Source organism: Astyanax mexicanus, chromosome 19, assembly GCF_023375975.1.
Source record: "Astyanax mexicanus isolate ESR-SI-001 chromosome 19, AstMex3_surface, whole genome shotgun sequence".
Lineage (NCBI taxonomy): Eukaryota > Metazoa > Chordata > Actinopteri > Characiformes > Acestrorhamphidae > Astyanax > Astyanax mexicanus.
In genome coordinates this window covers 26,788,444-26,800,566 of record NC_064426.1, presented here as the reverse complement: position 1 = coordinate 26,800,566, position 12,123 = coordinate 26,788,444, and the positions used below count along the sequence as shown (strand labels likewise).

General features: G+C 35.8%; 1 protein-coding gene across 6 annotated transcripts in view; it reads left to right on the top strand.

Annotated features, from left to right (window-relative positions):
* The window catches only part of atp6v0a1a (ATPase H+ transporting V0 subunit a1a), a 130,503-nt gene that overhangs the window by 23,344 nt on the left and 95,036 nt on the right, over positions 1–12,123 (top strand). For 2 of the 6 annotated variants that reach the window (XM_007256273.4, XM_049467905.1), the window contains exons 13-22: positions 438–601; positions 836–926; positions 1,031–1,149; positions 2,239–2,455; positions 2,776–2,883; positions 4,011–4,118; positions 6,438–6,455; positions 7,074–7,191; positions 7,642–7,810; positions 8,294–10,486. In XM_007256273.4, the coding sequence (XP_007256335.1) occupies positions 438–601; positions 836–926; positions 1,031–1,149; positions 2,239–2,455; positions 2,776–2,883; positions 4,011–4,118; positions 6,438–6,455; positions 7,074–7,191; positions 7,642–7,810; positions 8,294–8,387 (1,206 nt within the window). In that variant the 3' untranslated portion in view covers positions 8,388–10,486. Of the gene's footprint in view, positions 1–437; positions 602–835; positions 927–1,030; positions 1,150–2,238; positions 2,456–2,775; positions 2,884–4,010; positions 4,119–4,322; positions 4,821–6,437; positions 6,456–7,073; positions 7,192–7,641; positions 7,811–8,293; positions 10,487–12,123 lie in introns of those variants that run through there. The other 4 variants (XR_007427213.1, XM_007256274.4, XM_007256276.4 and 1 more) reach the window with 4 other exon arrangements.

The following is a 12,123-nucleotide window of genomic DNA, read 5'->3' as shown; positions in this document are numbered from 1 at the left end:
ATTGCACTAATTTTGTGTGTAAAATATAGGGAGATGCAGCCCACAATGATGAGTATAGGGCGTAGTAAAGATGTGATTGTGCTTTAATAAAAATCAGTGTGACACCTAAACTGACCAGACCACACGTAACACAAGTAAACAAACAAAAAGCTTAAAGGCCAGCATTGGCTTAGTAATGCAACAATTGAAATTGTGGGATGATGGCGATATATTAATATCTGCTGTTACTGATTCATAAACATTAATAAAATCTAGGACTAGATTTGTGTTGAACGTATAAAGATAAAACGCTTTATGCTGTTATGGAAGAAGAATAATATATGCATAATCGAATGTCGCTTTAAAATCTGTGAAATCTTTCTAATGTTGATGTGTCTATTTAACTTCCTTTTTCTTTTTTTTCTTTTCCAATTCCTCTCTCTCCTTCTTCCTCTCAGATGTTTAGCATGGTGTTTGCAGGCCGCTATATTATCCTGCTGATGGGGATCTTCTCTGTCTATACTGGGATCATCTATAATGACTGCTTTTCAAAGTCTCTCAACATCTTCGGCTCCAGCTGGAGTGTGCGGCCAATGTTCACTGACAAAGACGCTAACTGGACGTGAGTCTTTAACTCAAACTATTTTTAAAAAAACCTGCTGTTCTCAATCAGGATTTGTCCACATACAGTTAATAGTCTTTGATTTGTTTTTGATTGGTTTTGATGTAAAATATCAAGTCGTGCTCTTAATCATAGTAAGGTGGGGAATTTTATCATCAAGGTTTGGATGCTACTCTTGATTGGAGTGAGTGATTCTGTACTTTAAAACTAAGGGAATGGTCGCTCTCTCTGCAGGTTTGATGTCCTGAAAGAGAACAGAGTGCTGCAGTTAGACCCTGCTGTTAAGGGCGTTTTCGGTGGGCCCTACCCGATTGGCATTGACCCGGTAGGAACTAGCTGTTCCTTTCTTCTTTTTGCATTCATTTCTCATTTCTTTTTGAGTTTGACCTCTGATCAGTTTCTCATCTTTTGATCTTCATCCCGTCATAGATCTGGAACTTGGCTGTAAACAAGTTGACATTTCTGAACTCCTTTAAGATGAAGATGTCCGTCATCTTGGGAGTCATTCACATGCTGTTTGGAGTCACTCTGAGCCTCTTCAACCATACGTAAATTCATGCCACATTCTTCTTTACTAGGCTATAATATTGGTATATAAAGGGCTGCAACAGTTAGTCGACATGATCATAAAAATTTGTCCGAATTTAACTGAGCACACTACATGAAGTGCTGAAGGCAGTCTGTTAAGGCTGCTTCTTGGTGTTTACTTACTTTTAATTTGGCTGTGCGCCTCCAAAAGTACCCAAACACAACAGATTGCATGTTTACTCATTGAATATATCTGCTATTTTCACATTTAAGGGTCTTCTCAATATTTAAATCCTATATTTTGGTGCTTCTGTTGACTTTGAAGTTATAATTATAGCAAAGAGCAAATTATCAGAAGCAGCTCAGTCTTAAATGAGAGCAGGTAGGAAAGGGGCCGACCATGTGAGTGTTCCAGATATTGCAGAGTAAAAAAATAACTTGCAAATAATAAAGGGTATTTTTTGGATTTTCGTTTTTTTGGACTACTGTCAAATATTTTAAGCACTTCTTAGAAATATCCCTGTTCCTGAATATATTCCTATGTATACTTTCGTAATGTTTAGGTGAGTAAATGTGTGTCAAAACTTACAGAGCCAGGTACAATTTTCAGGATGTTTTGTAAATTAGCTCCAGTAATGTTTAAGAACAGGAGTCTTGCTGACAAGAAGTAGAAATGGATGGCAGCACGCCGTGTAGTCCAGCGGTCTAAAGTGCTGCCACTATGAGCGGAAGGTCGCAGCTTTCAAACCCACGCTCATGCAGCTTTGCCATCAAGCTGTTGGCGCTCGGAGGGAGCACAATTAACCTTGCTCCCTCCGGGTGGATAGATGGCGCTCTCTCCCCACATCACTACAGGGTGATGTCTGCAGCACAGGGCATCTGTGAGCTGATGTATCGGAACCGAGTCGCTGCGCTTTCCTCCGAGAGCGCTGTGATGCTGCTCGGCAATGCTGCATCAGCAGCAGCTTAAAAAAAGATGCAGTGGCTGACTTCAAATGTATTGGAGGAAGCATGTGCTAGTCTTCACCCTCCTGGTGTGTTGGGCAAGACTAGTGATAGGGGGAGTCTTAATTAGTGGGTTGGGTAACGAAAATGTTTTGTGCTTGCAGTTACTTCAAGAAGCCTCTAAACATCTGGCTGGGCTTCATCCCCGAGATCGTATTCATGAGCAGCCTGTTTGGCTATCTGGTGATACTCGTCTTCTACAAGTGGACCGCCTACAATGCCAAGATCTCCAGGGACGCTCCCAGCCTTCTTATTGCCTTCATTAACATGTTCCTCTTCAATTACAATGACCCTACCAATAAACCGCTATACAGGGGACAGGTTTGTGCTTTATATGTGTTTAAATATGTTGGTAGAAAATTGTTTCCTGCATCTTTAAATTATAGCCATATAACCATAACACTGAATGCCATTGCCATATAAAAGATACATGTAACTTTTGTGATTAAAAGGAATTTAAAAGAGTTAAAGATTATTCATTACTTCATATGGTTAAAAGTGAACAAGTAAACAATTATTGTGTAATATTTTAACATTACCAGTACATTTATTTTTAGTTTGTTTTGCTCAGTAGATGCAAATGGTACAACGCAGAAGATGTTAAATGGATATAATTTTAAATCTTCTTTCTTTCTTTGCAGATGGCAATACAGTGCCTGCTGGTGGTCATTGCTCTCCTCTGTGTGCCTTGCATGCTCATAGTAAAGACACTGGTTTTGCGTAGACAGTACCTCTGGAGGAAGCATCTCGTAAGGACTTAATCACACTAATCTCTATGGCATGCACACTTGTTTTCAGGACATGGGGTCTTAACATGTCCCGTATGTACACACACATGTAGCATTGATTGAGTGTTTAATTAGAGCTTTCATGACTGACACTAGATGATGTATCAAGTATCTTAGGAAGTAAATTATGTCGTGCAAATAATATTGTAAGAAACACAATATTTTATTTGGAAGTGATAATTGGAAAATTAACATCCATTCAATTTCGGTGTAGCTGTCATCAGTGACTACAACGAAGCAGAGACTGAAGGACATAGAGCTGTGAAAAAAATTAAGAGACCTTTTAAAAATGATGAGTTTCTTTGATTTTACCAAATTAAACACCTCTGGTATAATCTAATATAATCAAGAGGAAGATGGATGATCACAAGCCAACCAACCAAGCTGAACTGCTTGAATTTTTGCACCAGGAGTGGCATAATGTTATCCAAAAACAGTGTGTAAGACTGGTGGAGGAGAGCATGCCAAGATGCATGAAAACTGTGTTTAAAAACCAGGGTTATTCCACCAAATATTGATTTTTGAACTCTTAAAACTTTTTAATATGAACTTGTTTTCTTTGCATTATTTCTCATTTTCTGCAAATAAATGCTCTAAATGACAATATTTTTATTTGGAATTTTACTTAAACATATATCTATAAATAACAAAATCAGAGAAACTGATTCAGAAACTAAAGTGGTCTCTTAATTTTTTTCCAGAGCTGTATGTACAGACTAGACTAGACCCAATACGTCTAATTTTGTCAGTATCAGGACCAATATCTGATCGTAATATCAGATCAGTGTATCCCTAGATTAAAGATGTCAGCTGTTTATAAATACTCAACAGTTATTATGCATGTTTGTGCCAAACCTTAAACTCAGTGCCCCAGAAATTTCCCCAAGCCTTTTTTAGTTAAAAAAAATTACAACTTTTGCATTAAGCATGCAACAAAGCAGATTTTAAAGTCCTGATATTTAGTCCTGACCTTGTTTTTCTCTAGTTTTTCTGATAATATAGTACACCGGTTTTTTTTTTCAAAAATACACGCACACACACAGAAGAGCTGGAAGAAAAAGAGAACTAATGTATAGTCTTTCTCCCAGGGCACGCAGAATTTTGGCGGGATTCGAGTGGGAAACGGTCCAACAGAGGATGAAGCTGAGATTATTCAGCATGATCAGCTTGCAATGAACTCAGAAGAAGAGCCTGAGGTAAGAACACACAATAATTGTTGCTGTTTATAGGTTTAATTATTTTTATTTCTTTTTAAATTAATTCCAGCTGACTAATTGAATTTTAAATAAGTCTTCATACTGAATGCTGGATGTATTGAGACGGTGTATAAAACACTTCACCTCATCTATATTAAAACAGTAATACATCACACATTTTCATTTTTTTTTTTTTTATCGTAGGAACATCAGAAGGTAAGACGTGTACACAAGTAATGTGATGCACACCCCTCACTGCCATTTATTTATTTATTTATTTACTTTTGCAGCATTATTGAGTGCCAAATACTAGACATGCTTATGCAACTTTTATTAAGTTGGTTACTAACTCTGAGCTAACACTATATGCAGTCAAATGGTCGACACCACAGCTTTCACAGTTACTTCATTTAACAGTTATGATAGTTATTAAACATCTTTGCATGATTCTTATGCATATTTTTTATAGTCTTCCTATTATAAATAACTTAATTTTAGTAATAAAATCTTACAGTTTGCCCTGCCGTTTATTTGCATGTGTGCCTTACACGCTGTTAAACTCTTATTAATTCAAAAGTTGCCCAACATGAGACACAAAGCTAACCTCAGTATCAAGGGATAACAGTTCTGCTTGTTAATCTACTAAAATTCCTGCAATACTGTTTAAATTTAAATGTTCTTAATAAACAGCTTACAGCTTAAGTATCTTGTTGTCAAGTATCTTGTTTGGTCCGGTTTTCTGACTTTTTAGTTTGGTTCCAAACCAAAGTAAAAGGTGTGAAAGGGGGCGCAAACCACGTTTGGTCCGACTAAAAGAACCATGGTCCAGTTTGTCTGCAGTGTGAAAACTATTTTCTAGATCATTTAAATTTCAAATTGTTGTGCTGAGATTTGATCCTTGGCATGCAGTCGCCTTACACGGCAGTGTTAGACTAAAAATTAAGTTTAACTGCAACCCTAGATTAACCCTTATTTATAAACAGAAATAAAAGGAATCTGATGATAATCTTTTACGCTCAATATGCACAAAATTCCTGATAAATAATAGAGAAATGTTCCAAAATTATTTAGTAACGATTTACAATCTCCTTTAAAACGGCCATTTGGAAAATGCACAGTGTTTATGCCATGGCAGTGATGTGTATTTTTAAAGGCACTATTCTATTAACTCTTTTTAGTTTAATTACAAGCACAAAACCACATACAATATAAACTTGGTGTCCCATTACATTTGTCCATTTAGTGTATTATATTTTTTGTTTTGTTTTTTTAATGCAAGGATTCCTGGTGGAACTTTTGAAAGCGGCCTGTCACAATAATTCTAATCATATAATTATTACATTTAAAGAGCAAATCTGAGAATATTTTAAAGTATTTAAACATTGGATCTGAAAAATACAAAACATGTAAATTACCTAAATAAATAAAATAGTTAAATAAAATTACTGTTTGTGCACAAGGTCGACCTGTCAGCTCATTATGTTAATGGACTCTTCTGACTAAGTACACACAATGGGAAGTATTAAGGTCAGCTAGAATTGTGGTGATTAGATCCATATTACTCCATATGTGAAAAAGTAATTATTGTGACAGGTCTAGATCCTCATAATATTCATTAATGGATGCTCCATTTGGTACTCATGCAATCCAAACCAATCCATTATGCTTCAGTACAAATACATGTGCCACTACACTTGTTAGAAGTGTATAACATAAAAAATAACATATACAAAAATACAAATCATTTTTGTAATTTATGTAATCTAAAACGTAATTTCTAGATATGCCATTACTGCCAACATATCATCAGTGAGAGTAAGTTATCCAGTTTAAACATTGATTTCCTGTTAAGCTAGTTAACCATCAATGCCTCGTAATCAAGCTATTGGGTAATCTCTCTGTAGTCAGGATTGGGAAAGCTGGTGGACGCTCCACTCTGTGAGTCACTCTTAAGAGTGTGTTCTGCATACCAGCGCTGATCTAAAATGGGTCAGCCCCTTTATTTAACACCCCTCACTCACCCCACCACTCGTGCATCCCATGGCAACCGGCCACATAAACAAAACAAGCAGACCTTGTGTACACCATTCAAAAAATGGTCATTTCAATATAAGTAGGTTGGAATAAGACTTTTACTTGTACTGAATATGGTCACCATCTAACTCACACACTACTTGGCCTTATTAACTCAATCTTTGTTTTACTTTCTTTAAACTTGAAGCTGTTGTCTTATTCATATCTCTTTTTCTCTGTCTTCTTCTCTTTCTGTGCACTGTTACTAACACTACTGTAAACGTCTGTTTCCAATTACCTTTCAAGCAGTCCGAGGAGGAAGTGGTAAGAGCTGAAAGCCTTTTCACTGTGTGCGAGTGAGTGTGTGTGTGTGTGTGACTGAAAGTTTTCACCTGCATCTGTGCGTTTGTGAGAGTGCATATCGTATCTTTTGGTGTGCTTGTGCGTGTGTGTGTGTGTGTGTGTGTGTGTGTGTGGTTGTGGATGTGTGTTTTGGTGGGTTGGGCTTCTGTGTTGGTGGCCGTCTTCAGTCTGTGTCAGCTGGTGATTCTCTCTGGCTAATCTTTTGTTTTAAGTCTGAAATCTTCTTCTGAAGTGCTTCTCTTTAATTTCAGTTGAAAGGAAAGCAATCAACCTGGTGATCCGATATGTTCAATATACTATTGTGCCATATTATATTATTATTATAATATTATGTGCCAAATTATTGTATTGTATATAGTAATTTATGGGTGTACACTGTTTAATATGATTTGGGGATCTATGAATCTGTTTTGATCACTGTGTTTGCCATGGGCTTCATGTACGTCTGATCTTACGTCTGTGAATTTGTTTGTAGCATGAAGGATGCAGTCACATGACCTAATGGGTCTTTCTTTCTTTCTTTCTTTCTTTCTTTCTTTCTTTCTTTCTTTGTGTTACTACTTTATCTTTTCGCTCTAGTTTGATTTTACAGATGTCGCTGTGCATCAGGCCATCCACACAATAGAATATTGCTTAGGTTGCATCTCAAACACTGCTTCCTACCTACGATTGTGGGCTTTGAGCCTAGCCCACGCACGTAAGTAACACACACACAGACACACACACACACAAATTCCCCATTGTTTAAATGTATTTATACACTCATTGTCAAAAAAGAGTTGAGATGTCTTTATTTTTTGTGTTACACGTACTTCTGTATGTGAAGCCCCAAAAAATATTACTTATTACTTATGGTGCCTGGTAATCTTTATCTTACTTGCTGATCCAGCACTTTCTTCTGGATGCAACTATTTTGCACCTTTTTCTTTGACAGTGAGTGTAAATATATTTTTGATATCATTCAAAAACCGTGTTTCTCTATGTTTATCTTATTTTAGTTTTTTTTTTAATCTGTGAGGTGTTCTTTGTGTTTTGTGTTAATGTCATGATGAATGGACCAATAGAAATACTCTAAAATGACTTTTCGGTGTGCAATCTTTTTAAAATGTTCTTTTAAATTCTTTTGTCTCCTTTTTTTTTTTTGCAGAGCTGTCGGAGGTCTTGTGGTCAATGGTCATGAAAATTGGTTTTTCGGCCAACATTGGCTTCTCCTTTGTCTTGTTTATTATTTTTGCCTTTTTTGCCACACTGACAGTGTGTATCCTCCTGATAATGGAGGGCCTATCTGCCTTCCTGCACGCCCTCAGATTACACTGGTGAGTCCACACCCATTTCTGTATCTCCATACATACCCTATTATTTGTCTTATTAATTGTATCTACAACTTATACAAATATATAGACACTGACAATTGTAGGGAAATCAGAAATTAAAATCAGGTACACCTGTGACCCCACAACCATATTAATATTTATTATATGGAAATTGGTTATCAAGCCGTAATCCTTATCTCCATGGTTCTTCAAATAACCTATATTAAAAATGGTTCTTTATAATGCCAATTAAGATTCCACTATTGTTGTGAGGCAAAGGACCCTTTTCACTTCTTTATAAAACCCATTTTGTTTAAAAAAATGTGTGATATGACTCTGTCTCCTCCTAGGGGTGAATACAGGTGTAGTTTTTTAAAAGCACATTAGGATCTAGACTTTTTAAATATATCATGTGATCTCCACCTCACTCTAATCATCTCTATTTTTACTTCATCTTTATTTCTCTTCTGCTTTCTCTCTCTACAGGGTCGAGTTCCAGAATAAATTTTACTCTGGTCAGGGCTTCAAGTTCATGCCGTTTACCTTCAACAGCATCCTGGAGGGAAAGTTTGAGGACTGAACTGTTTTTTTTTTTTTCACTACCACGCACCCAGAAACTTTCAAAAGCTCCATGGATTGGGAGAAATGTATAAGTATGTGTATAAGGTTAGAAAAGGTTTCTGTGAGTCTGACATTTAAATCAAGACTTAAAGTTCGATGAAAAATCCACTTATTTATTCTATTTCTACGGGTGTGTATATGAGTACTTCCTATTCCAGGGTTTGGGTTGAATGAAAGTGTACATTATTTACAAATTATTGACCTGATGTTTTTTCTAAAAACAGAAATCAACATAAATGGTTCAAAATCATTTTGCATCATTTGTATTTAGTTATTAGGTTTTCTAAATTCAGACTATTAAAAAATACATTTGTATAATATGGCAATTTACTGTATCACTACATTAATAAGCTAACTTTTTTGTCCATGCAAAATTCAGAAAGTGCAGTGCTGGCTGTTTTGAGATATCAGTGATGCATTTCTGACCTATTTGTCATTTTTCCAATTGAGTGTGTGTCTCTACAGTGTCTTTCCCATTCTTATTTAAGTCATTGTTGTGCTTTAGTGTGTGTCATTCCTACTTTTTGAGCGATCTTTAGCAGTCATGTTTGCCGTTTTCATTCCTGTCACTTAAAAGGGACTGAATTTAAAGCTCCTCAAAGAGAAGCAGCTCAACTATCCCTTTTTTCCCAACGAGTCTAGCTTTTGACATCCGGTTCTACAAATGTGTAATGTTATAAACACATAGTGTGTCTTTACTGTGCATTTCTCTGCTACATATCTTAGAACAGTAATATATCACAAAACTATATCTGTGATTTGGTTTAGATTACTGGTTAGACGTGTGGTACATTCAAACTAACTTGACTGAAAATAAGTATCAGCTCACCCACCCACTGACTCGTATATATGCAGTATCATAGCATTGTAGAAATTTAAATTCAGGCCAAATATTACTTAACTGATTTATTTTATGTTAAAAAAAAAGTTCCTAACTCAGTTTTTCTACTTTTGCATCTCAGTTTGACTAAAATACATACTGACACATTGAAAATCGAAATCGAAAACACATTATTAAATGTGCTGCAGGTAAAATTAAATTTGTGTGTAAAATCTTTAGTCTGCGGCTCCTCCCTCTCCATTTGTTTAGTGTTAATTTTTTTATCTACAAGTTAGAACATCCCCTATTATATTTGGGGAGACTGTGGTGTTGATAGCATCTTCTGAGTCTCTTGTCAAGCAGGCAATTAGACAGTTGCTCCACTCTAGAGCTGTAAACCAGTGTACATATCTGTGTACAAGAAAGAAGAGAAAGCTACATTTATTTAGAACTGTGGTTTTATATAGTTGGCGTGCAATTTTACATCTCTGGGGTTGCCCTACTGTCTAACTGCTTCTCACCAGATTTGAAATTTAGAGACGATAAATTCAGATCTGTTGACAAAACCCTCCCCAGTCTGAGGATGACAGTATGATATGAGTTTTAACCTGCAGATGGAAATAAACTGAAACTGTGATTGAGGAGAATTATACTGAATCACTTTCAGCTGTATCTTATTTACTATTTTCAGCTGTAGCTCATTTGCTAATGAGTTAGAGGTTTAGCTTAATATTTGTTAAAAACGAAAAAAATTGAAGTTACGTGAACTTTTGATTAAACCAATTTGAGGTAACTTAAACATGCTCTGTAATCATTTACGTTATCACTTTTAATTGGCCTGACTTTACATTTTTTACAGTGTGGGCACCATTAGACTGTTTATTTATAGACATTATTTATTTCCTTATGTTACTGTTAAGATTATGCAGTCATTTAGATGTAGTCACAGAAAAGCACTGAACATAAATTCATGATCATACATTGATGTATGACCATACATCAAGCTGAACTGTAAAACTACAGTCAAATATTAGCATTAATCTTCAGTCCCTTCTGTGTGTCTTATGTGTGTTCTTTGTTTGACCTACTCAATATACATGCTCTTGGAGGGAGAGATTTACGAAACAGTTAGGACTTTGCCGTGTCTAGGTTTACCCAGTAATGTGCAGTTAGTAAAAGAATGTTGTAACTGGATGTTGTGTATGTATTTGTCAATAAAGTGCTAGACTGGGAAATAATCTTATTTTCTGTCTGTCATTTTTAAATTTATAAGGGCTGTATTAATGTGCATTTAAAGGTCTTGCAGATTGCTAGAATATTATTAGACATTAGATTATTATTATTAGATTAATATACATTTTTGGCAGATTATATACTGTATTAAAAAAAATTACTGATTTTTAATTATTAGTTTACATGTAAAGATTGTAGTCATGCAGTAATTCACTTTGGCATATCAGATTCTACTGTAATGATTTCATAAAAAGTTAATGTTTCTTTTATTTTTCTTTTACCGTGTGTATTTTTTTGCACTATAAGGAACACTTAAAATACTTTAATTTTCCCAAAAATAGTCAGTGCGCCTTATGTGTAAAGCCACTCTGCTGAGGTACAGCATTAAAAAGGAGTTTCGGTTAAGATATTTTCCAGCTCTGAGGCTGGAGCAGTATTAGCATTAGCCGCTAACCACAGCTCTAGCTAGCTCTTTTGCTGTTCAGAGGCAAGTATATTGGACTTTAGGCTCCATGTTTACAGTGATAAAACAAGTTAACTTACGTGGGACTAGGCAACTGATAGAGCCCTGGGTCACCACAATACTCAGGGTTTCTCAGTGTAGCGCTTTCGGGTGGCATTTACTAGCACAAAGCGCTGCTAACTGTGGCTAGCTCTGCTGCTCTGTGCTGTTAAAAATATTGGAAATCTAATCTTACTGTAAATGAATGGAAGCGCTTTACTCACAGAAATAAACAGCTTTCAAGAGAGAAATCCGTGTAGATTAACATCTAGTGCTCGTTTGAACTTAAATACACTTATAATAATCACAACTCCACCAATTTTACCCGATTTTCACACGGTTTGGTTTGTTACAAACAGCAGAGATGTAGTAATGATTCAGGACGCTGTCACACGTTACAAATACGTGCTGAAATGCTTTATATTATGTTCTTTAACAAAGACAGACATATGGTATGGCATATTTATAAGTGTATAAATTAATAAATTTTATATTTATATCTACATAGACACACGCAAACACACACACTAATTAATATATACAATTAATTAGTCTGTCTTTGTTAAAGAGCATAATATAAAGTATTTAAGCATGAAAGCACGTATTTGTAATGTGTCACAGCGTCCTGAATCATTACTACATCTCTGCTGTTTGTAACAAACCAACTCGTGTGTAAATCGGGTAAAAATTGGTAGAGTTGTGAATATTATAGGTTTATTAAACTCCTTCATCAGTGTAAATAAATCCCCTGGGGGCGCATGGTTGCCAACTCCAAAATGGCGGCCACACTGAAACGTCAGCTCCAATAGACCATTAGACGACCACCTTTCGACATGCCCACTACTCCGAGCTGCAGAGACCCACGTCTCGCAAGACCTGCTAAATTTGAAGGGATATGTAGCGCCACCCCTATTCCTTACTATTGTCACATAAAATGCGCCTTATAATCCGGTGCACCTTATGTATGAAAATAGAAATTCCTTGATGGTGCGCCTTATAATACAGTATATTAATAACCGTATTATATATAACGTTTGTATATAATATGATGTATAAAATTTGATTCAAACAACCACACTATTTCATCTTGATTACAGTATCACAATATATCATGATACATTTAATCTCAACCTATGTAAA